At 34.6% G+C, this 27,343-nt stretch overlaps 2 protein-coding genes across 2 annotated transcripts in view; both read left to right on the top strand.

Moving 5' to 3' along the window:
- The window catches only part of LOC129806530 (integrin alpha-PS1), a 57,573-nt gene extending 44,631 nt beyond the window's left edge, over window positions 1–12,942 (top strand). The window contains exons 6-8 of the mRNA XM_055855174.1: window positions 2,077–2,693; window positions 6,904–7,959; window positions 10,298–12,942. Coding sequence (XP_055711149.1) covers window positions 2,077–2,693; window positions 6,904–7,959; window positions 10,298–11,290 — 2,666 coding nt within the window. The 3' untranslated portion in view covers window positions 11,291–12,942. The remainder of the gene's footprint in view (window positions 1–2,076; window positions 2,694–6,903; window positions 7,960–10,297) is intronic.
- A 4,499-nt stretch (window positions 12,943–17,441) lies between these two features.
- On the top strand, window positions 17,442–23,978 carry LOC129806563 (mpv17-like protein). Its single transcript, XM_055855242.1, has 2 exons — window positions 17,442–17,864; window positions 23,348–23,978. The coding sequence occupies exons 1-2, from the start codon at window positions 17,735–17,737 to the stop codon at window positions 23,821–23,823; spliced, it is 606 nt and encodes a 201-aa protein (XP_055711217.1). The 5' UTR covers window positions 17,442–17,734; the 3' UTR covers window positions 23,824–23,978.
- Window positions 23,979–27,343: the final 3,365 nt, after the last annotated feature.

Here is a 27,343-nt window from a genome sequence, read left to right as displayed (position 1 = left end):
TTTTTTCGATTCCCTGTTGGAATTTCACATAAAATTTTCTTTAAAAAAAGCGAAAACTATATAGTCAAGTGTGCTAATCCGGGCGCTTCGCTATTTGGATCGTTTATGACTAATCCACTTATAATAATATTTTTATTTTTATTTCCGTAACTGGTCACTACAGTAACATAATATAACTATTCAAGTTTGAGAAAAAGCAAAAATAATATTTTTATCCAAGCATGTGGCAAGTTAATTTTTTTTATATGGAGCTATTTGAATTCAATTCCTAAATTGATCTCGGACTCAGCTCACAGTGCTCCGAGGAAAAAATCTATTTAAACAAAAAATTAGTATATTTATCCCTCCATATGGAAAGATATCTTATAAGACCGAAAAACTTCTCACTTTTTAGATATTTAGCGTAACGGTCGCGAATGCAAAATAAATCCTATATAAATTTAAATCGAAATATGAGAAAATGGCTTCAAATTTTAAGCAACTTGCCAGGGGCGTGTTTTTATCCATTAAATAAGTGAGTGTAATCGACTCATTTCAATCTTGTGCCAGCTGGGTTCTTCACTAAAAATGTTCTAGCAGTGATATTTTCGCTAATGACAATTGATTGAAAACATTTATTGTTTTTTCCTTGTGAAAAAGTATTTTAAATCCAAAGGTTTAATTAAAAGTGAATTAGCGAAAAGGCGACCCAGTTAGTGCATGTTGACTTATTTCAGTATTATCATTATTTTATAAATTTTCTTTAATATTTTTGATATTTTTTTTATATTATGTTTTTGAATGAAACAGTGAATAATTCCATGGATTTAGAAAAAGTAAAAAAGAATTTAATCAGTCCAAAAACAAGCGTTTAAGTAGCACTCTTCGGAAAACGATCCAGTTACCCCACCTTACTATAGTCAGAAGAAATGGTTTTATTTTTGGGACACCGGTGTCCCACTCGTCCTTAATGGGTTAAGCAGAGGCCCAATTTTTGAAACTCTCACTCGCACCCGCGAGCTCTTTACCCACCCGGCAAATTCTGCAGAATTCTGCAGAAATTCGTCAGATTTGAATTACTAACTGCCGAAAAATCAGCAGAATTTCTGCAGAATTTTGTTCTAAGGTGGATCCGATCGTTGTATGAAAATTCTGCAGAATTTTCTGCAGAAGTTCTATAGAATAGTTTAAAATTATCGGCAGAATTTCTTTAGAGTATTTAGATGATTTCTACATTTCTTCTACCCTTTCTAATGTTTCTAAAAATTATTTTAACTACATAAAAATATGTATTTCAATTTATTTAAAATTCTATTTTTATTCAACAATTTTACGTGAATACTCTCTTTTTTTACAATATTATTATAATGTTATTATTATAATGTATTATAATGTTATAATACAATATTATTAAATCAGCCATAATAGAAAATACGAAGGGGAAGGAAATGGTTAGAAAACACGAAAGAAATTCGCGATGCTCACGAAGTCGCACGACTATCCCGAAGCCACACGAAGTATCCGATTGAATGACAAGAAACGTTAAAATTTCAAAAGGGCAGAATTGCAGATCGAAGTTTTGCTGGGTAGTGCCCGAGAGAAATCCACTCGCACACCTGGTAGATTCAAATCCTTCTGTAACGACTTCTTTATAACATAAAGTACTCGTTGCACGTACTTAAGAATTTCCGGGGTGTGCGAGTCAATTTCTTTCGGCCACTAAAGAGCTCGCGGGTGCGAGTGAGAATTTCAAAAATTGGGCCTCAGGTTAACTCTTTAAGAATGAATGGGACACCGGTGTCCCAAAAATAAAAACTAATTTTTCGCACTATTTAGAAGAGGATAAAATAACTTTTTATAGACAATTTTTTTTGGGACACCGGTGTCCCACATGTCCTTAAAAAAGGGTAAAACCGTTTTTAAGAATAAAAATTTGATTTTTTTGAATTTTCAGGATGATTTTCCTAAGGCTTAAGAGTTCTTTTTGACTTGCGCCTTAGCAATTTCCTTATAAAATGTCTTAGTTATCTTGTTCATTTTCCATTAAAATTTCCTAAATGACGCTAAGACAGGAATATTGTCAATTATTTATGGCAGGTCCTCTGACTTGGCGTGGAATGATTTTTGTGATTTCGGTTGGAGGAGAGTACCTGACAAGGGATAAAACCAACTACTACTCTCCGCATACCGACGCTTCCTCACCTGTGGACAAGTACAGTTACTTGGGTATGGCAGTGACTGGAGGCCGATACTTTGGTCCTCATATGTCTTATGTCGCCGGCGCCCCGAGGTCCGCCGGCCATGGTCAAGTAATGATTTTCTCAAAGGGAGACCCACCCACGTCCAATCCCATCAATTTAACTGCCGTCCTCGACGGTGAGCAATTTGCATCGAGCTTTGGCTACGAACTTGCCACTGCGGATGTAAATGGGGATGGACTTCCTGATTTACTCGTGTCGGCACCCTTTTATTTCTCCCGCGACGAAGGTGGTGCTGTGTACATTTATCAAAATGAAAATCATCGACTTCCCGCAATTCCAAAGCTAAAACTCACCGGAAAATTGGAATCTCGATTTGGGCTGGCCCTGGCCAATCTGGGAGACATCAATAAGGATGGCTTTGAGGATGTTGCAATTGGGGCTCCTTATGAAAATGACGGAGTGGTGTATATTTATCTGGGATCTGAAAATGGTCTCAATAGGAAACCCAGTCAAGTAAGTATTTCCTGCCTTTGGCAACAAAAATAGGCAAGTTATTCATTTTTAAATGAACTCTTAAGTGAAAACAGATACTATATTGCTTCAATTGGATTGAATATGAATCGTGTTTATTTAGGAGAAATTGGTATTATTTTATTTTTCTTGTTATCCATTATGATGGATGATTTCAAGAGGGGTTAAAGAAGAACATCTTGAAACGAAAATAAATCTCAATACTCCATTCACTCTCATTTCTTTTTGAGACAAAATGAATAAAGGGGCATTCCAGAGTGTTTCATGCGTTTTATGGGTATCACATAAAACGATAACGTTGTCAGAATGTGTTTTTATTATTTTCGAAAGTATTAATGATGGAGTAGTAATAATCACTGTAGAAAACCCATTATACATTGCACACTAAATCTTTAAGACTGTATCGGAAATTATAAATTAGTCATATTTATAGTATTTTTATTTACCATTACTATCAAAATACAATTTATAATTCCTTATTTAAAATTAAATTATAATTTTAAATATTTCTTGAAAGTAATATTATTTTTTTTTGAGTATTGTCTTAATATATTTGTTTATTTCAAGATTTTTGTCTTGTTTTTTTTATATTTTTTTAAATGTATCATTATACAATTCTTTTCTAAATTACATTATGTATTTCCCGTCCTTGTTAAATTTTCAATTTCCTTTCGAGGGATAAACGTTAGAGTTTGTTAACAGAACAATATCCATAATCCAGGGAGTTCCGCTTTGAATGAAGTTTTCGGGACCGAAAAAAAGACCCGCGAATTAATTCCAGTGACGCAAGAAATTTGCATACCCACAGGAGATATCTTTGGTATAAGTTATGGAAACGCCGTGATGTAGGGGAAGGTTTTTCAGCTTCGTAATGTTGCAGCTTCGTAAAATTTGTTTTTTTCCAAGTTACTTAAATGAATTTCATCCATGGTCATATATTCTATTTTTTTCCTGGGTCCAAAACTCATGTAATATTTTATGTATTTTTGCACACTTGAAGTGGCTTTCCGAAAAAAAAAGAAACAATATATCAAGTTATAGAGGGATTATCATATTAATATTTACTGTGAAAATTTTTGCTCGAAGGGGTCGTTTTTGTGGGTGAAGGAAAATTCATAAAAATCACCACACTTGCAGCTCAGGAAAATTGAATTTTGCAGCCTCGTAAAAACATCTGTTAAAATTATTGACCACTGACTTTAAGAATTCTTCACTGTTTTGGGTTACGCGTACGCCGATCTGGAATATTTGATACATAGGGTAAATGTCCTAATTCAAAACCATTTCCAGACGCTTTAACTTTGACAGAAGATTCAACACTTTAAGTTCATATTTTTTTCTGAAGAGAATTACAAGATATAATTTGAAAACTCCTTAAATACAAGAAAAATACGCGAGCGTAAAATGCTTCTATTGAAAACATATTAATCTAAATGGAGACAAGGGAAAGTTTCTAATTGGAGACAAACAGTGTAAGTGAAACCGCGACGAAAGGCTTCAAAAACCTTGTTGAGTTGCTTTTAAGCGCAAGATTTGTTCTTATTCCTGGTCTTTTCTCGTTTCCCATCTAAATCAATAAGAAAATCTCTCTAAAAAAATTATATTTCCGGGGTTTCCTATTGAAGCATTTGCCAGACACTTTAAAAAAACGTTTTTGTTCATGAAATAGATAATTATTTCATTTGAAAACTTCATGTACCGTTAACAATAAAGATTAGCACTTAATTTAACTAAAATTAGCCAAAAATATGACATAATTATTAAACAAAACTAATAAACAAGTCACTTTATTGTGTTTTTCATGAGAAAACATGGTCGATCGATTTCTGAGAAATTAACAAATTAAAATTTGTGAATATGAATGGATTTTCGCTTTATTTGGAGCAAAATTAACTAAATAATGAAACTGTGGTATAGAAAATATATAAATATAATAATTTAGTATTGTATTTATCGTGAAAACAGTGACGTTTCCATTTGGAGTAGCGAAAAGTATCCATTTGGAACAGGTTTTGAATTAGCTTAATTTACCCTACATCCAGAGACTCCACTGAATAACTTCGCAAGAAAATTGGAATATTAAACAATTTTCACGATTAATCTCCAAGGAAAACACGCACTTCCCCATCAAAATGACACTTGATCAGATTTTGTTTTACTTCTGTCAAATTGAACATGAAAAGCCTAAATATGCTTGTAGTAGATGTGATAATTTCATTGCCCATGCGGTGCGTTTTGAGCATTTTAATCTAATTTACTTTGTTTTCACGATGAATTTTCCACATTTTACTTTAAATCGGTCGTTTGATATATTCAGAAAGAGTAATGTTCAAGAGATATTCTGTAATCACACCTAACCGAGCACTTAACTGACTGTCAGAAAGCAGTGCAAAAATGGTTTTACGAGTGTCACAAAAACACGTAGTAGCATGAATAGCATAAATTTATTTTTTAATGTGTGATACCTCCTACAAACGGTAAAATCAAGTAGATGAAGGTTTCACTTAGACAGTTATGCGCAAATTCTTGTGTTCAGTGTAATGTTTCCGGAGAAAATGAGGCCTACGGAGCTGGGCAAAAGTGGTACGAAGCTGATCAAACTAGGGAAGCTTCGTAAAAATCGCTACTAAATTTTTATTTTCCTCTAGAAGAAAATCTGAGGATTTCCAGGAATATTGTGGGGCGGAATTATGAACTTAATAAGTGAGATTTTTTTTGACATAGTGGTATAATTGAATAGGGTTTGTATGGAATTCAGTGGAAAATCTTAAATCTTTGACATAATTTTCCGTACGAAACTGCACAATCTCCCCCTATGCAAAACATTTTTGGAGCCTATTTTCAGCGCCAACACTGAGAGAAATCCGAAAAAGTTAAAATAACATTCCGGAAATGTTAATTTTACCCTGCATTATTGATCCGACATCAGTGTAAATATTATGCTCTTTAGGTGTATCAGGGGTTAAAGTCACCCTTTTTCATGCTAATTTTATCATTAAAATGGTGTAGAATTAACATTAAAAAATGCTGATATATTCTTACACCTAAAAAGTCTTAAAGTTATAAAAAAGAAGTTAATCGCACCCCCGTTTTTTCTCAGTGTTACTACCTAAAGTAATTTTTTTTCTAATATTTGTATATAATTGTAAAGTAAAAGGTTGAAGGAATCTAGAATATTTTTTGCAAGTCTCTAGCTACTTGGTATGTAGTTTATATTTAAGCTAAAAAACGACGATTTTTTTTTCAATTCTCAAATTCATAATTGATTTTATTTATTTTTTATACTTCCAATTTTTTTAAGCAAATTCCTTTTGGAAATAAAAACTACAATACTCCTATGTAATATTTTTCATTAAAGCGTAAATTATTTATTCATCGGTATTGTCAAAAAAATTTAATTTTTGAACTATTTTTGTCCCTATACACGCAAGAAATACACTTTTCAATGTTAGATGTAAGACTTATCATTGATTACGTTTAGGAGTTTCATATTTATTGTTAATTTTCGGTCCGTAAAAAGTGTCTCGTCCTTAAAAGGTTAAGCCGGAACTCCCTATAGTCATTAAAATTCCCAAAAAAAAAAAAATAACAAAAATCGTTTTGTCTACTAGATTAAGGGTAGAAAGGCAATTGAAGTCAAATTGATAAATGTTTTTGTAAATCATTGGACCTCAACTAGGAATTAATTATTATGGAAATTTTAGATTTTCCGATTTTCTTAGTTCAAACTTTTCGATTTTTATTGATTAAGTGGATCTCAAAAGTTTAATAATCTTGTATTTAATGATAAAATATTTAATAGTCCGCTTTCTAAAGCCGTTTAATTCTATTTTATAATTTCCGATACTCCTTAAGAGAGCATTTTGTAAAGATATCCCAAATCCCAACTTGAAGGTAAATTTATAAATATAACTATAAAAATAATTATATTTGATTTAAATGTTGTTTAAACATTAAATAAATGCATAACGCGTGGTTAATGCAATTTTCAATGCACTTGAAGTGCAGGAATTAGTGTCAATGAATTTATTGACTGAATAATCCAGCGATAATTGAGGCAAGATCGTCATGGAATGCTGATGCGTTTTGATATGCCATGCGCATCTTTTCATAAAATCATGCAGAAATCCATAAACTCTGCCAATTGATGGCCTCTCCAACTTTGTTTCTTTCTTTTGCATTTTCTCATCAGATCATTACTGCTTCTAATGTAAGATCATCTCTGAAGACCTTTGGCAGTTCTCTCTCAGGTGGAATTGATGTTGACAACAATTCCTATCCTGATCTTCTAATTGGAGCTTATAGTTCTTCAGCTGCTATTGTACTCCTGGCCAGACCAATTACAAATATCACAACTCAAGTTGACGGAACGTATTTGACGAATATTGATCCAGCCAAAGCAGGATGTCGCAGTGATCCTGGAACTAATTTGACGTGCTTCCAATTTAGAGCGTGCTGCGCGATTGAACAGATGGAGACGTCCACTTCATTCCAGTATCTCAATCTTGAGTACATTATCGAGGCGGAGACTTTCAACAATCAGAAGAAATTCAGCAGAGTCTTCTTTGGTCAGGACTTCAAGAAGCGCAGCAATATTGTGCGCCGGTCCATTCAGGTCAAGAGCAATGGACAGATGGATTGTATTGAGGAAATTGTGTACATCAAAGAAGGCACAAGGGATATTCAGAGTCCCATTAAATTCCATCTCAATTATACATTTGTGGAACCAAGGCTGAAGGATTCTGGACTCATTGCTCTGAATCCCATTCTCAATCAAGCTCAAGCTAATCGGAAGTTTGAGGCGACTTTCCAGAAAGATTGTGGCAGCGACGACATCTGCGAGTCACAGCTCGAAGTCTCTGCTGAGCTGGAACTGCAGCAGGAGGACAATCAGTATACTCTTGTCCTGGGAGAGCGTGATGAGCTTCAGTTGAATGTGACAGTGACAAATCAGGAGGACTCTGCGTACGAAGCCCAGTTATTTATTCAGCATCAGCCAAGTGTCTCCTACATCGCTGCCATTCGCTCAGGAACGGTCATCTGCAACAGATTCAATGAGACCATTGTGGCATGTACCCTTGGGAATCCTCTCAAACGAGATGGAGTAGCCAAGGTTACGGTGCGCTTCGATCCAAGCGGCCTGGAGGACTCTGTGCCACGACTGAACTTCCGAATCTGGGCCAATTCAACTTCCAAGCAAATAACTGAGCTTCCTCCCACGATGTTGGATGTGAAAGTGGCGAAGAAGGTTTGTAGTTTTCACATAGTCACATATACATGGTTATTGTTACCTTTCCGGCATCCTTTAGAGGTTATATCTTACCTTGAATAATGTATCAAAAACATCAAATTGATAAAGAAAACTATCCGGCTCGAAGGACCAAAAATATCTTGATTACAGATACTTTGGAGGCTGCAACGTGTCTTTCAAAGACCGAACCTCTCGTACTAACCTCTTCCAGTCCCGACGACTCTCTGCTACCTTCCTTTAGCACCTCAGCATCCCCATCTGCTTAAGGACACCGTCCAAAATTTCCTTGTATCGTTTTCTGGGGAATCTTTTCATTTTTGTCCCTTCAAACTCACTGTTCAATAGGTATATAGGCATCTTTATTTTCTTTAAAAAGAAAATGATATTTAAGTATAATTGGCCAAATATAAATACCTTGAAAACCAAAAAGCAATTGCCCGGTCAATTGCTCTTTTTTTGACAGTTCCATGTCACATAGTCCGTTAATATTCTCTATTTAAATTCAGTGTTCGAACAAAGTTCGAAATTTCATCGATCACCATCGAAATCATTCCCATTGCTTCTTCGAAAAACGATGAAAAGAACAAAAAGCCTAGTTTGTTTCCTGATCTGCCTTCTCATAAAGAAGTTCCAGCTCATGATTCGTCCGGATATGGTACTCTCTACTAATTGTTTCCCTCATTAGGTCATAGATCCGTCTCAGTATTCACCTCTCGAAGATTAATGATGGTTTCTCTTCAGCTTGGGTCATTGGCACTACCTCTAAATCACAAATGACAATGGACCTAAAGCAGCAAGGGAGCACATATTCCCTGTTGCAATTCGCTTATTGACTTCTAACTTTACATATTTGAAGCTTTGGATGACTTCAAATTCTGGTGATATCTTGGTGCCGCAGGGCCGTTTGCTATGAACTTTGTCTTTCCCTCGTTAACTTTGAATCCCATTCTGCCCGCTGCAGTGGCTAAGTTGACGAACGCCTCTTTCTCGGCTTACTTATTTACTCACTATTATTATTAATCGTGTCGAGGCATAAAATTCACACATGTCTTGCCCAATAACGGGCTACGTCAATGGCATGCGGGGTTGCCAACATCAGTTTTGTTAGTTCGACCAAATCTGGTGGAAAGACTTCCTTCCACAGATTGAGTCTGGCCTCCTCCGGAGATTGGTCAAGTGGTTTGACAGAGTGGCAAGGAGCTCTTGCGAGACTTCAGCCTGCTCTTGGTTTCTTGTGACCATGGAGAAGATGTTTCGGTTCAGAAAAAAACCTTGGACCAAGATACTTGGTCGTGAAATCGTGTTTTAGAATATTTCCTTCTCATCTTACATTAAACCGAGTTTTGGCCCACCTGTGACGAAGATGGAAACAACATACCTCTGTTTTAGAGGGATTTGGCTTTAGTTGGTTCTCCTTGTAGAATTTCGAAAATTCAACAAGGCAAGTCTCAAGCTGGGATTTCACGTCTTGAAACGTGCTTGCATTAACAGCTAGAGCCAAGTCATCCGCGTACAAGAAGGCCTTGGAGGGAGACGGCAGTGGCTGATCATTTGTGTAGATTGAATAAGATTGGAGCCAAGACACTACCTTGCGGCAGGCCATTTTTTTGCAATCTCCATCTGATTTTCTGACCACGGAACTCAACAAAGAATCTGCGATTCTCTAAAAGAACCCCAATCAACCTTGCAAGACCGTAGTAATTTGTAAGATTGTAGATCTTGGAAAGGAGAATTCTGTGGTTTATTGTGTCAAAGGCTGCCGAGAGGTCAACGAAAGCAACACCTGTGATTTTGCCTTCTTCAAACCCGTCCTCAATAAATTGAGTGAGGTTCAGTACCTAACCAGAGCTCGATTTCCCAGAGCGGTATCCAGCTTGCTCTCTGATCAGCTTATCCTCTACGGCTGGTGCAAGCCTTTGCAATAGCATACTGGGACAACTGTGGCCACGTTTCAGTCGCTAAACATTGTCTCCTCGATATTTAGTCAATTCTGCTGGGATGTTGTCTTCGTCAGAAACTTTGTGGTTTTTCAAGATTTGAATGGCTATAGCAACATTCATCCAGTCCAGATTCTGCTGCATTGAGGGGTCACTTGAAGAATCCCTCTGTTCCTTCCATCTCCTTGACACATGCTCTGGCTGCGCTGTTTCTTGACTGGTCTTGATATAGATATGTTGACCCTGATTGTCTCCGTAAATGTTCAAGTACAGTTGCCCAGATAGCTGTTATTTTAGTTTGAAAGACTGTGACTGGTCAGAGTCCAAACACATTTGCATCCGACGAGTCGTCTATTCTTGCTTAAGTTTGTTGACCAGTAAGATATTTTTCATTCCAGGTTCAGGTGAGCATCAAGGGCTGGGCCAGACCGGAACAGTCCTTTTACGGTGGAGAAATCAAGGGCGAAAGTGCAATGGAGTACTTTGACGATGTCGGAACAGTTGTCCATCATACATATCAGATTTACAATGATGGACCCTGGAAGGCTCCCTATGTCGACGTTCGCATCTTATGGCCTCATCAGGTGGCCAATGACAAGGAGCAGGGCAAATGGCTTCTGTACCTTGAGGAAGAGCCGACTATAGAAGGTGCAAATGGATCTGGGGAGTGCTTCAGGAGTGGTGACAAGATAATTAATCCACTGGGCTTTAAGAAGCGTGCCCTGAATCTCCAACGTGGTTTCTTGGATGAGGATCTGCCTCCAGAACCCTATATTCGGCGTACACATAACAAATCCGCCTTGTACTCAGCTGCTAGCTATGAAAAATCCTCAATGGGCTCGTCGAAGTTTGAGAGTGCTCCTGTGAATCGCGTGAGGAGAGATCATGCCGTTGTCATTCGAGCGGATAGCCTCGTGGACAAGGATGGTAAGAAGTCTGACGTGGTGCACATGGATTGTGCCCGGAAGACGGCCAAATGTGTAGAAATTCACTGCGCCATCTACAATATGCCACGAAAAACGGAAGTTTATATCCATGTTAAGGCCCGGCTCTGGAATTCAACTCTTGTCGCTGACTATCCTCGTGTTGATCGGGTTCACATTGTGTCAAGGGCGAGTATCAGCATTCCGGAACTGTATGGGATAGAACAGCCAAGGGGAAATAATTCTGCAGCTGTGGATACTTTGGCGTATCCGGAATTGCTGGATGTGGGCGGAGATGGTCCAGTGCCTATTTGGGTGTACATTGTGTCAATTGTGTTTGGTATCCTGGTGCTAATTATTCTCATCTTCATTATGTGGAAGTGTGGCTTCTTCAAGAGACGACGACCGGATCCGACTCTGAGCGGGAATCTCGAGAAGAGTGAGACGAAGCCTTTCATATCGAAGTAAGAGATGAGGAATAGCCTTAGAAAAATTGTGATTTGACTGTATTTCTTTTCCATTTAAAGGACATCTGTTCCTATTGATTCTTAGCAATAGGAATATTATTGATTTTTAATGATTGAATTGATTGAATTTGCGAATTCATTCTCTTGGCTGAGAGATTGTTAGGAAGTATGAGGTTATGTCGATGGAACTTAAAAACAAGGTACCTTGAATGAGAAAGCTCTGATATTTCTCGTCCGGTTGGGTAATGATGATGTTCTTTTGAAAGGATTCTTACTCTGTAGACTCCATTATTGTTATTTTTTCACTGAAACACTCTGAATAACTTTTGAGCTCTTTATTTACGTCCATTTTATTCTGCGTCTAGTCCAAGTCTGCTGTTGACAGCCTGTCAATCGTTTTTTTCGTCTCTTTGTCTGTTCTAATTGCCCTCTCGCGGCAATTACTGCGAATATCGTCCTTCTTCTTCTTCTTCTATTTTATGTAAGGCTGTCGGACTCACTCGGGTCCATTAGCCAAAGTAAAGTACAGTAGACTCTCTCTCAATCGGGAATATGGGGCAAAATGTCATCCGGTTTAGCGATAGAATTGAGCGTTAAAGCCTTTGTAAATTCCACAAAAAGCGCTCAATTATAAAGAATCACGATAAAATAGGAAGAACTACAGCGAATTTGAGCGAATTAGCTTCATAATTAAGCGTGAAAATTGTCAACAAAATTTGACGCCCGATTGAAAAAGAGCCGATTGAGTGAGAGTCTACGTATCGTCCGTCTCGTCATTTGACTCAAGTGTCAAATAAATCTGTTTGAATATCTTCAAATAGACTCTGATCAATTCTGTGTGATCTTCTACAGTGAAAAGTTAAACTTGATAGTTCCTGAACGCAATTGAATTTTATTTTAACAAAAAAAATTCTGCGTATTTGACATTCAAAATACGCCTTTTGGCCTTTGACGTTAAACTGCTCGTAACCTCAATGTTTCAATAAAATCTCTCAGCCAAATAGGACAAAGAGGTAATTAATCGTTAATTTTTAATGTTTTTAATGCGAAATATTTCAGAAATGTTATGCTTAATGGTACTTTTGATATATAATTTATTAGAGTTTTCCCCCATGCATGGCATTTCCATTAAAAAGAAAATCCCTGTAACCGTCTTAATAGGAAAACAGTAACAAATTTTTCTTATAAAATGTACTTATTGGAACGTTTCCTACCAACTACATAATTTTAAATATTAGAAGTTTACACAACTTTTATATCTATTTCCACGTATAATGTTAGAATGTATCGAATGTATACTTAATCTGGGCGAAAGAAAATAAAGAATTTTTTTTAGTGATTTTGCCAGAATGCAGTAGTTTATAATTGTTTACGATTTACATTACAAGTTAAGATTTGGGCCAAGGCTATAGCGTAAAGGGCCAGGGAGATAGCCTTTCATACAGCGTAGAATCAGATTAGCCATTTCGAAATATTAAAATTAAAACACAACAGTGCATTTATTAAGTAATATTGTTAATGGAGAACATAAAAAATTAATTATATTTACTAGATCAAATAAAACACAATTTGTAGAACAATAAGTTGTACGATGTTTTATAAACTTCCTGAGCATAATGGTAATAAAAATTTAGCGCAGTATTCGACTTAAAATGCATTTTCGCATAATTCACTTTTTGGAATAAAGGTCTAAAAGAGGAAGATTTTATGACCTGTGATGCAATTCTGATGCCGTTACATGGCTATCCCACCAAAATTTACCCGATTTTGCGAAATATAGGAATGTACATCATACACAGAGTTTTCACTCTGTATGAGAGGACCATTGCCGCTCTGAATATGGATACGGAAGTTAGCGTGTATGACAGCCTGCTGATGCCAAAGTCACACTACACACATACGTGCAAGAGAACATTCCCGCTCTGATATGTTCACAGTGCAGCAGCACAATGCGTTCGTCGTTGGAATATATTTAAAATTTTAAAAGAAAAGTATTTTAACATAATTTTGTGTGATTTTCTTAAATTTTTTTCCGTACTTTCCATCATTTATTGCAAGCGCAATTCCTTAAAAAAAAAAACAATTTGCGTGTTTCCATGGTGAAATATGACTATATCAGAGGCGTGCAAGAACCGTTAAAACCGAACAAACGTCAAATGAAACATGTACCCCGTCAAATAATATCTGCAGATATCTTTAAGATTTCTGTAGAGAAAATCTACACCTCTACAGAATATCTGCAGATAAATTCTGTAGATATTCTTACGAATTTTATTTGGGCTTGGGACAAAATTCGTCAGAATATTTCGGCAGATTTTCTGACGAATCTCTGACGAATTTCTGTAGATATTCTGTAGATTTTTTCTACATTCCAGACTTTCCAGACAAGATGTGTCAGAAGAGATGGAAAAATTTTTCACTGAAGTTTGCAAAATTCTATAGAGTTATTCTTAGTGATATCACGGTGTTTATATAAAATAAAGAATTCTGCGACGCCGTGTTACAAGTAGAGAAAAGTGAAGTGAAAACTTTAAACAGAGTGTCGACCAAAATTTCGTGTTTTTGTATCATTCGATTGGCGATTTTTAAGAAATTAGTATTTTTGCTCGCAGTTTTTTTACTTATCTAAAATGTGTACTCGGTAATGCTTGTTAAGCAGAGCATACAATTTTCTTTATAACTTCTACAGTTTCTTCATAAATCAACAATATTTTTGTGAAGTAATGGAGGTTATGCAGATTTTCTAGGGAGAAATTCTGCCGAGAATCCGCAGATTTTCTCTGAATGTACTAGAATATACCGTTAAAATTCAAAAAAACCTCCGAGTAAAATCGGCAGGTAGAGCAATGATTTGACGGGACGTCAATAATGGTCAAAGCGCTACCAGAACAAACTTATTTTGACGTTTATTCGGTTTCAACGATTATTGCACACCTGTGAACTATATCATAAGACTTTTCGAATTCTATCAAAATTTATTATCCTAAAGCATTATACATTTTAGATATTTTTTTTCTTTAAACGCTGTAAAGGAAATGCAAAATAAAGACATTGAAAAACCTTAGTGGAGATGAAATCGACGGCTCCATTCCATACTATGCTAAGTCGACTTACCTTTATGTTACTCCGAGAGATATGTTGTTCCTGGAACCGAGATCTACAATTGGTAAAAATTTGGTGATCATCCGATGTTCGGGTAATGAGATATTTGAGACTTTCGAAAAAAATTTACACGGGCAGCATAGGAAATCACCAACTTCAAATGGCTGTCCTGAAATGTTGTCATTCTGAGATAGCATAGTATGGAATGGAACCGTCGAAATCAAGTTTTATTTAAAAAATTATCGGCGACTTATAAAAACGGTAGAATGTCTGTCTTTGCCAGAGATTTTATCGTCCAAGCTGGAGTTCAAATTTTTTGTGTAATTGCTTAAAAGCAAATTCGCCATCGGTATTAAGGCCATTTTAACAATATTTTCACTGAGAACTCCACATACTGAACATAATTTTTCAATATCAGTTACAAAACCTTCCGACCGAACACTTTCTAATGTAACTTCTATCAATGCACTTAAGGTATTTTCTTTGAAAAATTCAAATTTACGGTCGCTTTCCACTAGTTCTTCAACACTACAGGTCATGTGAAAGACCATAAACTTTACGTCATCCGATGCATGAACAAGATTTTCTCTCTCCAGAATCATCATATAGTTCTTTTGATTATTATGTTCTACGTCAATAAGTAGAAATATTCATTCTTGGCATCTTATGTGTTTTATCGCCGAATGAGAAGCAAATTCTGCAAAATAATCTCTGGCGTCGTCATCGATAGGCCGTCTGGTCAAATAATCACTTTTTAAAATTTCTTGGCACTACCTTACGTAGTCCACAAGTTGTTTGTTTACATTATTCTCCTTTATTTGCGAGATGACCATAGGATTGTCCTGCATAACATCTCTTAGACGAATTTTCCGTTCTGTTTCAAAGACTTGAGTGCATGAGACATTATAATTGCATCCCGAATATTTGCGATATTCCCCAAATCTTTTTTTCCAGTTCATCATTTTGAAATTTTCCCGGAGGTATATATTCAATGTTGTATTTATCGAAGCAATATTTTATAACATCTAGCAGAGTAAATCACTGAATTTCTGGGTTTAATTACTAAAATTCGTCTTAGGCTATCCAGAGATTTACTTTTCCAACATTTAATCACGATTAACTGTGCAACTAAGCCTCAACCTTGTGGGAAAAAAAACGTCAGGGAATGAACTATCCGGGAGTTATTCACGTATTTTGTGTCATTCAAAACTACACAAAAATTACTTAATTTCTTTAAAATTAAAAAAAAAACATTAAAATTACTGAAAACCTATTTTAGATGATCGAAGGAATCATTTTTCTAACATTTATTGACGATCTACTAAGCAAATGAGGCTCCATTATTGCATAAAGTCCGTCCGAGAGTTAACTATCAGGGAGTTATTGGTGTATTTTGATTGCGTTAAAACTATTAAAAATTGACTTAATTTCGAGTAAAAATCACTGAAAACTACTTGCACATGAATCACAGAACAAAATTTACCGATTTCGAAGGCCTATTTAATAACTTAGGCCCCATTTTCGAAGTAAAATATCGGAGTCCATTTGACATTTCAAAATTAGGTTATGTTTCAAATTTAGGTTATGTTCTTTTAGCGATTTTAACCATTTCTTGGACTGTTTTCACTAGTTTTTCATCACTATATGTTAAAAAATAATTTGTTTTAAGTAATTTGAATGTTATTTTTTCACAAAAATTTAAGAAATTAGCGAAAAACTAAGAAAATCTGGGAGCATCCCGCATGCAAACAACTGAGCATTCTAAAACTCGCACACTATTGCAAAACGCGTATCAGCAGGCTGTCATACACGCTCACTTTCCTATCCATATTCAGAGCGGCAATGTTCTGAATATCCCGCGAATTTTATTTCGCGAAAGCATCAAAAATTCGAAATAAAACCGTTGACGCGTCATTTTATTACATAATATCACATAATAGGGTAAATTAAGCTAATTCAAAACCTGCTCCAAATGGAAACATCATTGTTTTCACGATAAATACAGTACTAAATTATTATATTTATATATTTTCTATACCACATTTTCATTATTTAGTTAATTTTGCTCCAAAAAAAGCGCAAATACATTCATATTCACGAATATTAATTTAAAAATTTCTGAGAAAAATTAAAAGTGTACGTTTTCACCATCGAACTTTTTATTAAACAACCATGTTTTCTAATGAAAAATACAATGAAGTGACTGTTGTTTAATCGTTTTAAATAAATGAAGTGCTATTCTTAATATTGTTAACGATACGTGAAATTTTCAAATGAAATAATTACCTATTTCGTGAACAAAAAGGGTTTTTCTGAAGTGTCTGCAAATACTTCAATAGGAAACCCCGGAAATATGATTTTTTGGAGAGATTTTCTTATTATTTTAGATGGGAAAGGAAAAAAGACCAGGAATAAGAACAAATCCTGCACTCAGGAGCAACTCAACAAAGTTTTGGAAGACTTTCGTCGCGGTTTCACTTACACTGTTTGTCTCCAATTAGAAACTTTCCCTTGTCTCCATTTGGATTAATATGTTTCCAATAGAAGAATTTTACGCTCGCGTATTTTTCTTGTATTTAAGACGTTTTCAAATTATATCTAAATAATTTTCACTAAACAGTAACATTCTAGAAGAGTCAAGGAGCAAATTTATGTAATTCTCTTCAAAAAAATATGAACTTAGTGTGATGAATCTTCTGTCAAAGTTAAAGCGTCTGGAAATGGTTTTGAATTAGGACAATTACCCTATGTGCAATATTTTGGTAAGTGGAATTATTATCTTATTAGTAAAAATCAAATTTAATAATTAGACAATTTATTTTGGATTCCTAAATCTCTTTTGGCCAAGTAAAAATTCGGCAGACTTTCGTCAGGACCGCTAAAAAAGCATCAAAAATTCGAAATAAAACCGTTGACCCGTCATTTTAATCTTTACCCTTATTATTACATAATAATTTCTAAAGAAGTTTTTCTCAGAAAAACGTACGAACTTCTGCGCAAACCCTCAAATAGAATTCCGCTAAATTTCTCATGAATGTTTCCCAGCTTGCCATGACGCAACAAATTCGTCACATTTAGTCAGTGAAATTTGTTCGGCAGTCTTCATCGATGCGCTACGCACGTTGGAGCGTCAAAATTCTCGTGTTCTCATGCATTAACTCACCAAATTGACCATCCGCCAACGATTCGGACCAGCAAATTGTGCCAGTAGTGAACAAAATTTGCCGTATGACTGAGAATTACATAAAGAATTCTCACGAAGAAATAAGCAGAATTGTGAAATTTACTATGATATCGTGACCTTCCCTTCATAGTTTTTGGTATTGAGTCCGTAGCCGCGAAAATGAGTGTCTTTTTGAGAAAATTGAAACTAGTGACGTCACAGTATCCCATCCTCCGCGGGATGATTGCGTACAGCATCATCTGGCCCATGGGATCACTCGTTCAGCAGACAATAGCTGGCAGACGATGGGGTGAGTTCTAGTTCTAGTTCTATTGTACCCTTTTCCACTAAAAAAAAAGCATCAACGCACCTTGAGCACGCCACTGATTCATGGCCAAAACTCTGTCTATCTCGTTTTCTCTTTCTCAATGAATGCAACTGTTTTACTACGACTCATGAGCAATTTCTTTTTTGAATGGGCGCCAAATGCATCTTGTAACAGTTCAACAGCAAGAAAGCATTTCAAATGTTATGTGATGAAGAGGATAGGGGAGAGCGGGGTAGCTCAAAAACCTTTTTTATGGCAGTCTTTTTTCATAAAAAAAAATGAAACGATTTAATTTTATTTATTTCGCAAGGATTTTCGTAGGTACAAAAAATATGTTCGTGAATTAATATCCCATATTATTGAAAAAGAAAGAAAATTAAATCTAATAATTATTAGATTTAATACTCCCTCTGTCCCAAAAAAAGTCGTACATTCTTTCATATAAAATGTATTAGCAAACGTATGACTTTTGTCGGGACGGAGGGAAATCGGGCATCGTTAATAAGAAAAGCTTTTTTTTGTAAATAGTCTATCATTATTTAATTGTTTATTGTTTTATTTAATGCTTCTGAAAGACAAGAAGAATATTGTTATAATATTCTAAAAATATATTAAAGGTTCTACTAATTTTTGTGTTAAGAATATAAGAGTCCTTCAGACAAAATATACGTAGCTTGCAAATTTTTTTTAAGTCTTTTTAAACTAAGCTCGTGGATTAAAAACTTTTCTTTATATTTATGTACATCTTCTATATAATTTTTTATTTTCACCATTTTCACTAGTTATCTCGATTTAGTGAACACGAGACCTCAAATCTTTAAATGTTTAAATCTTCTAAAGAGGTAAATGAACAAGTTAACATATCAAAATATTTTATACTTCTTTTTTTAATTTAATTTAATTTAATTAATTTAATTTAATCTTCTCTTGCAAAGAAATGAAGATATTTTTGCTCACTCTTTGAGTTCGAGCAATAAAATTTAATAGTGGCATTTTTTTTTAAATAAGCAACTTTACATTCATAAAAAATAAACCAATCAGTAAAATAGAAAAGAGATTTTAAATTCAAATAACAGCGATTAGGCTTTCAAACGTCAGATATAAAGAAATTAGTGATTCCAACAATGGAACAATTATTAGACCCAAATTCACTAAGATTGTTACACAAGATTCTTGTAAAATTTTTATCAAAATCTGGTATTTATTAGTTTCTCAACAAATGGAGTAAAAAGCAAAAACGGTTTCCTTTTATTTTATTTATTTATTTTTTCAAAATTCCTATGGAATTTTGTCTATGAAATTATTTGTGAATTTTGTATAAATTATAATCATGATTTTAATGATTATAATATCAAAAATTATGCATTGATATGTTTTCTGTAGAGAATGATCTAAAAAATGACTTTAGAAACCATTCCCAATCGTAAAGTCTGGATTTTTTTGTTGAAAAAATTTTTTTTGACAATACTTTTAGAAGATTAAAAAAAATTATAGCGAATATAGGGGAATGTAGGCAGCCTTCGCACATTTTTTCATGCTCCATATTCAGGACTTTTTTTCTGACTAAATTGTAAAATGGGCAGTGAATTGCATTACACCAAAAAGTTCTCTGATCTTTTAGGTTTCTATGCATGCCTAGTTCTCACAGAATTGTTGGTTTTTCCTGGACAGGAAAATGAAAAAAAAAAATATGACGATTTGTGCGATTCTTGCCCCCGGGGACAGCGTTCACACGATGGGGTTTGGGTTCGTCATTGCTTTTTTTCTAGAAACAAATTTTATCTACAATTAAAAATTATTTTTCGATTGTTATACTGTACCCCCGTGAACCCGCGGAAACTATCACTGCACTAAAAGAAGATCTTTAAAACACCTTTTTTCACATTTCTGAAGCACGGTTTTTTCTTCCAAATGAATATCGAAAAATCGACCATGAACATGTTTACACGGTTCACACTGTCAATAACCGTCGTCTCATGGAGATTGGAAGGAGACTATACGCCTGTCGAAGAGGAAATGACCACGAATGTCTCACTGTGGCTAATGAGGCTTTAGTGAGGTTATGATTTTCAAGCTGGAGTTGTCTGATGGGTGTGCGAACGCTCCCATATTCAGTGTTTGAAGCCACACACATTGTAGTACTTGTGAATTTTCCGCCACCGTGAAAATAATTTCCCTCCGATTCAAAAAATTATTACGTAAATATCATCTCAAGTATACTCTTCATCCACTGTGTAAGTGATTTTTTTTTAGAAATGAGTTTAACTATGAGAAATCAAATGAAATGTGCGCCATCAAAATTACCTATTTTGGGCCAATATATTTGTGATCCTAGCACCTAGAAAAGAAGGGCTTGGCTGCCTATTTTTACAATGACGATAAGGTTTATAAATACTTAACTTATGGCTAAGAACTGTGGAACCAATTCTTTGGAAATAAAGAGAAAATTCGCATCGTTCGAAAGCTCACACGTGTGAAGCCTGCCTATATTCCCCTAGGCAGAGAAAAAAATTCGTAACTATCCTTCCAACATTCTTTTCTTTTTTATATTTTTGCGATTAATATTTTTCTTCCACGATTCAAATTTTCTAAATTTAAGTTTAACAATATTTAACTACAGTGCTGTCTCGTTATATGCACAGTTTGGGTACTTTTTTTGACAGTTCTCTCTCTGAATATGCACAACTTTTTTGAAATTCCCAACGGTTTTTTTCTTTCTTTTAATAAATTATATTTTTTTTATTGTTCTAGAATTTCCCGTGTTATTTTAAATATAATATGAGACAGAAAAAAATAAAATTAAGAAAATTAAAAACAAGAAAAATTAGTTACCAAGAAAATAATTTTCTTTATTACTTTGTCAAAATGTAAACAAATTGATTTTGAATGCAACCGACACAAAAGCTGTGCATGTGCATATAGAGAGTGTGCATATAGAGAGACAGCACTGTATCATAAGATTTTAAAAATAAAGGGGAAAACCCTTTCGGTGTGTTCGTTGAAGTATATTCTCTATAAAATTCTTTTTTTTTTTCATTTTCAAAAATATAGAATAAAATTTTTAAGTATTTCCCCATTAAAGATTGTCAAAAATGACAACGCTTATAGCCAATTTATTCTAAGAAAAATGAATTGTATGAAAAATAGTTATTTTTATGGAAATCTACTTTGCATTATCTTTTCCACGGTACATTATTGGAAAAACTTCTATCGATTATGAAGAACCAATTGAGAACAGTAAAGTTCTAAAAGAAAAAAACATAGGGGAAGTGCTTATAATTTTGGACAGTCTGCATATAAGCATCGATATCCTAAGTTTGAAGTGCCATATTTTCAATACTAAATGACTTTTCTTGTTACTCTCTTTTCAGAAGGATTGTTTAGAAACTTGGCAAGCTATTTATCATCTCATTTTTACTAAAATTAGTTTTAATACGTTTAAAAATGAATTGATATGTAGAGGTGAATTTGACTCTTATTTTGGACAACTTGGTTATTAATTTTTACAACTTGTCTGTAAATTTGGACAGATAATCCGCCTCAACAGGATGCCCATTGTTCTTCATTTTATGAACCAATTTTACCAAGTCCTCTTCCTGGTCATGTAAGGGAAACGTGGAATGTCACAAGAAGCCCAGAAACTTTCCATATCATTCATTAAAGTGAGTTGACTTCGGTACTCCAAGTACGTGCGGATTCGCTCATTCCCTGCCCTTTCCGGGAGCCTTTCAAGGCATTTCTCACTGCATCTCTTTCGTAGAGATGATGCTCCTTTGTTTCTCCAGGCATTTGTCCAACCTAGTCATCACAAAAGCTAAAACTTCACGAAATTTCGTGAGAAAAACACCTGTCCAAAATAAGAATCATCACCTCACTGGTGAATGTCTTAAAAAATTTCCCATTTTTCACATGAAAAATATAATTCACAAGGCAAATCTCACTTCAGGTCAAATGTACAAATCATCAGTAACGTGAATCAACACAATATTCAATGAATATTCAATAATATCACTCAAAAACAGCGAACAAACTTTGTTAGTACTTCGCCAAAACTAAATAAGACTGAAGTAAGCCACGAAGTTCTGTCATATTTCTCGTAAGCAATTGCTCACACTGAATTTTCAACAAAGCAATTTCAACTCAAATCATATTCAAATTTTAACGTATTTAGTGTTAAAATCTTCCAAAAAGAACAAATATTTAGATAGAATTCATTATACATCAAATATTGGAATAAAAATCCATCATTTTAATCAATTTATTTTTAGTGTCCAATGTTATCCTCAAAGTGTCCAAAATAAGAAACTGGACAAAATTAGAAGCATTTCCCCTACTCATTTTTCATTAGAATAGCACAATAAATGTTCGAAAAATTTATGAAGTATTACAGTAGAGCAGAGGTGTGCAAGAAACCGTTGAAACCGAATTAACGTCAAATGAAACATGTACGTCAATGGTCAAAACGCTACTATAACAAACTTATTTTGACGTTAATTCGGTTTCAACGGTTTCTTGCACACCTCTGCAGTAGAGCCTCGCTATAGGCCACATTTGGTTCCAAATTTGACACTTGGGTCGTACTATAGTCCATGTCATATTTTAAAATTATCAACGACTTTTAGTATTGAAATTGCTCGACGACTTCCACTTTCTTTGCGATTGTGATACTTGTCCTCGCTCTCTTCATTATGGATCACAATATTATCACAACTACTCAATAAAGTTTACCAAAAATATTAAAATAATTATGACAACATTGCATGTCGCGTACTAGAAAACACAACCTGACTTAAAGTCAGTGTTTTGAAATCAACGGTCGAGAAATTGTGGACTATAGAGCGATGGCCTATAGCGGGGCTCTACTGTACTTCGCAAAGTGGCATTGCTTTTTCCCACGAATGGCAGTGGAAACTGTTCTCAATTTTGATTTCTCAAGTTTATTTATTGGACTAAAAATTTTGGAATAGTTTTCTTATGCCTCCGGCACACCTTTTAGATCAGGCAAATTTCATGAAGTCAAAATTCGGATCCCTTTCTTTCTCACACGTTTTGAATATGTCTATTTCATTCTCTCGCACTCTTCTTCTTCTTTTAAACATCACTCCAAATTCAATTTTGCTCAATCAAATTTGGTATGCGAAAAAATGAGATAGCCATATTCAAAACATATGAGAAAGAAAGGGTTTCGTATTTCATTTCATGAAATTTTCCTGATCTAAAAGGTGTCCTAAATTAGTTCTTATTTTCATCAATTAATGTGATTTAGAATTTTTTATGAAAATTCTTAAACAATAATTAACCTTCATTTAATTTAATATGTTATAGGAAATAATAAAACGTCTCTGACAGCTGTTAATCGTGTTCATAATTAAGTATTCATCCTGATAAAAATTCTCTAATTTTGCCCATAAAGTAACACAAAGACAAAAAATTCATTAGAGTTTTTATTAACGATTTTATTCCAGATACTTTCGACTATAGAAGATGCCTGAGATTTTCAATCTACGGAACATTCTTTGTAGCTCCAACGCTTTACATGTGGGTTCGATTTTCATCTCGAATGTGGCCAGCAACGAATTTACGTTCTGGCATGAAGAAGGCATTGATTGAGCAGGCGACCTATGGACCTCTGGCCATGTGCGCCTTCTTCTTCTTCATGCCCCTGATGGAGGGTAAAGGTGTACGGGAGGCCATGGAGGAGACAGCTGAAAAAGTGCCAAAAGCGTGGAAAGTGGCTGTGTGTTTCTGGCCAATTTTCCAAACCATTAATTTTGCCTATGTCCCAGAACGCAATCGGGTGCCATTTGTGGCGACTGGAAGTCTTCTGTGGACAATCTTTCTTGCCTACCTCAATCAGTATGAGCTGGAGGAGTTAAAGAAGAAGAAACAGATGGCCAAAGAGAAGAAACTCAAGGAAGTCCAGGAGAAGCTTTCAAATTAGTTCAATTTTTTTTGCGATTAAAATTTAGTAAAATTTACAAGTGACTTGAAATAGGTATAAGATGATATTGTGATGACAAAATTCGGGAAGAACATCTCTTATCACCTTTGAGCTGTGAGAAAATACAAAAGAGAAAAAAAAACAGTGAATTCTTACATTAAGCAGTTTGATTTTTCTTTTTATTGTAAACTTGTCCTTTTCTCAGTGAGATCATACAATGGGATGAACTACAGACAGAGATTCTTCAATGAAGAACTCCGGTGATAGAGATTAAAAGAGTTTTTTTGTTGATTCCAGTGGACATTTGCATGGTTTCGCATTTTGTCGTATGCAACTACTGTGCAATTTCCAATGCAACTTGTCTCGTGCAACTAAAACTTTCAGCTTCTTTTCGACTAATACTGACTGAAATAGTCAAACTTCAATAAAACATCCTACGTGCAATATATACAACATTTCTAAATTTTCATAAACAACCATAAAATAGCAAAATAAAATTCTCAAAAATTGATTTACAAAAAGAAACATAAAATCCATTACAAATCCTGACATATTTTTATTTCTGAGGGATCCTACTCTAAAATTCTTTCTACAAATTTTCTTAAATAACATGGTTTAACATTTTGTTTATTTAAAAAGAAATTGATGTTTTATGTTTAATTACAATTGCCTCAGTTTCCAAAATTGTTATCGTTCCCTTTAAGAATGAGATGTTGAGTAATAAATTAGTGAAATAGTCATTTTCAGAGCGATGATTAGTGAATTCTAATTTAATATTTACAGCTTTCTGTGTCAAGTTGTCAAGTACAAATAAAAATTTAAATAAAAATGGTAGAGAAAATGAGATTTTCTAATAGGGAATCTTTATAACCTACAGATGGGCTTCAGAATTTGAAAAATAAATTAAAAGATTCCGGATTTAGAATCTTGCATCTTTTTTACGTTCTTGCGAATAATGGGTTAGACCTTTATAGCCCAGGCACACCTTTTAGATCAAAATGAGTGAAATCAAATGTTTTACATTAGTCTATCTCATCCTTTTTCACTCCAAATTCGATTGAGCTAAATTGAATTTGTTTTGACGTTTAAAAGAAGAAGAAGAGTGTGAAAGAATACCCGTCAAATAATTTCGTCAGATATCTTTAAGACCCGTCAAATCATTGCTCTACCCCAGCGAGCACACTTAGCTGAAAAAAGTAGCGTTTTCAGCATATTTTTGCTGAATCGACTAGCAAAAATTTGCTGACTGATCAGCAGTTGTCGAACAAAAAGTGCTAACCAAATATATGGAAATGGCACTGAATCGCCAATTTTGTTTCAAGGTTAGCAGAATTCAGCTGAAAATACATATGTTTTCAGCTGAATTGCATTCGGTTAGCATTTGGTGCTCGCTGGGACCTGCCGATTTTACTCTGAGGTTTTTTGATTTGTAACGGTATATTTTAGTACATACAGAGAAATTCTGCAGATTTTCTGCAGAATTTCTGCATTGGAAATCTGCATAGTCTCCATTTTCTCAACAAAAATATTGTTGATTTATGAAGAAACTGTAGAAGTTACAAAGAAAATGGTATGCTTTGCTTAACTAACATTACCGATTAAACATTTTAGATAAGTGAAAAGATTCAAGCAAAAATACTAATTTCTTAAAAATCGCCAATTGAATGATACAAAAACACGAAATTTAGGTTGACATTCTGCTTAAAGTTTTCACTTCACTATTCTCTACTTAGAACACGGCGTCGCAGAATTCTTCATTTTATATAAACACTGTGAAATCACCAAGAATAACTCTATTGAATTTTGCAAACTTCAGTGAAAAATATTCCATCTTTTCTGACACAGCTGTCTGGAAAGTCTGGAATGTAGAAAAATCTACAGAAAATCGGCAAAATATCTACAGAAATTCGTCAGAGTATGCACCAGGATTCGTCGGAAAATCTGGAAAAATTTCTGACGAATTTTGTCCCAAGCCCAAATAAAATTCGTAGGAATATCTACCGATTTTTCGGCAGATTTTCTGCAGAGGTGTAGATATTTTCTGCAGAAAACTTAAAGATATCTGACGAAATTATTTGACGTGTCATCATTTGTGTTGTTTTGGAAAGGAAGTCGCACAAAATAAAATTTTCAGGACTTTTTTTTGTGTATTGTGCAAGGATATGGGCAACGACAAGTTTAAAAGAGGTGGCAAAGCAAGGAGACTAAGCTCGTATTCCTCGTATTCTAAATTGAACAGGAGAAGGAGGTTGTTGTGACGATAGACTCTAAAAAAATCGCAACCAAGAAGTTTTTGCAGAGTTCCTTAAACAAGGATATGAACGTAAATGTTAAGCAAATTGTGTAGTTAAATTTAAGAATTTTAAGCAAAATATCCAACTTAAAAATAGAAAATATTACTTTTAACCTCACAAAAATGGCATCCCGCTAAAAATCCAATTCAATCTAAACAGTACGATGTAAACAGACAAGATTGGATTCGGATTTTGGGACAATCCAATCTCAATCTAATGCGACGATGTAAATGGCCTCATAAACTTTATTATCTCGACACGTGCTTAAGCGATTTTTAACCGAAAGCGCGCTACCTTCAGAGAACTCAAGCTTCGGACAATTCAATTTTACTGTTCGAACTCTACGGAGAGAGCAGTAGGGGAGACTGGGGCAAAAAGTAACAAAACGGATATTTTATTTATACAAGCTACTCGAGCGCTTCAAAAATGTCTAAATAGCGCAGTTTATAGGAAATTTATCGCTCTGCAACTTTGTGATAGTAATTTTCCTCTATTTTGTAAGGAAATATATTTATCGAGCTGTTTTCTAAAAGGTAATTTTGTGACCATGCTGGGTCAAATAGTACCAGACATTGGGTATTATCATATTTTGATTCGCTTCACTACGGGCTTCCGTAAATTTGAAAAAAAAATACGTAGAGGATATATTTTCATAGAAAATTTATTCATCTACACCTTTGTAACACCGTTTTCTCTGCGAGAAAAGTGAGAAAACGAGAAAAGCGCTTTTCAAGCTATTTCAGAAAAAACACACGAATGATAATGACGTTTCTTTTCGCCGTGAGACATCAGAAATTGCTTCGCTTTTTTGTTACTTTTTGCTGTATACCTTTTGTTACTTTTTGCCCCAAGTGGCCATTTTAAATAAAAGCATTTCTGGAGAAAAGAACCTTTGTGAAATTCTGAAATAGACAGCGGATTCGTATTCAAAAAATCCAAATTATTTAGAAAATATTCACCAGTGCATCAATTTTGGAAAATAAGTAGGTAATAATTGTTATCTTCTGCAAGGAAAATATTTCAAAAATAGGGCTAAAAATTTCGATATTTTTTTATTTTCTAAATTCCTTGTTCGAATTCTAAGAAACTTACGACATTGAAGAAGGTCTTTGGAGGCTATCTAAAGAAAAAAATTTGAGCCGCTATGTTTTTTACCTTGGAAGATAATTATTAAAGAAGATTCTAGTCCTAGTCTGTATTCCACAATCATCTATCCGTCAGTTCAT

The sequence above is a fragment of the Phlebotomus papatasi genome, chromosome 3, assembly GCF_024763615.1.
Source record: "Phlebotomus papatasi isolate M1 chromosome 3, Ppap_2.1, whole genome shotgun sequence".
Lineage (NCBI taxonomy): Eukaryota > Metazoa > Arthropoda > Insecta > Diptera > Psychodidae > Phlebotomus > Phlebotomus papatasi.
Note: the sequence above shows the minus strand (reverse complement) of the source record. Positions and strands in the feature narration are given on the sequence as shown.

Excerpts from the sequence above, each read along its gene's own strand:
- LOC129806563 (XM_055855242.1), top strand. The coding sequence starts at position 17,735 with ATGAGTGTCTTTTTGAGAAAATTGAAACTAGTGACGTCACAGTATCCC. Across the intron at positions 17,865-23,347 it reads AATAGCTGGCAGACGATGGG|ATACTTTCGACTATAGAAGA; the intron begins GTGAGTTCTAGT and ends ATTTTATTCCAG.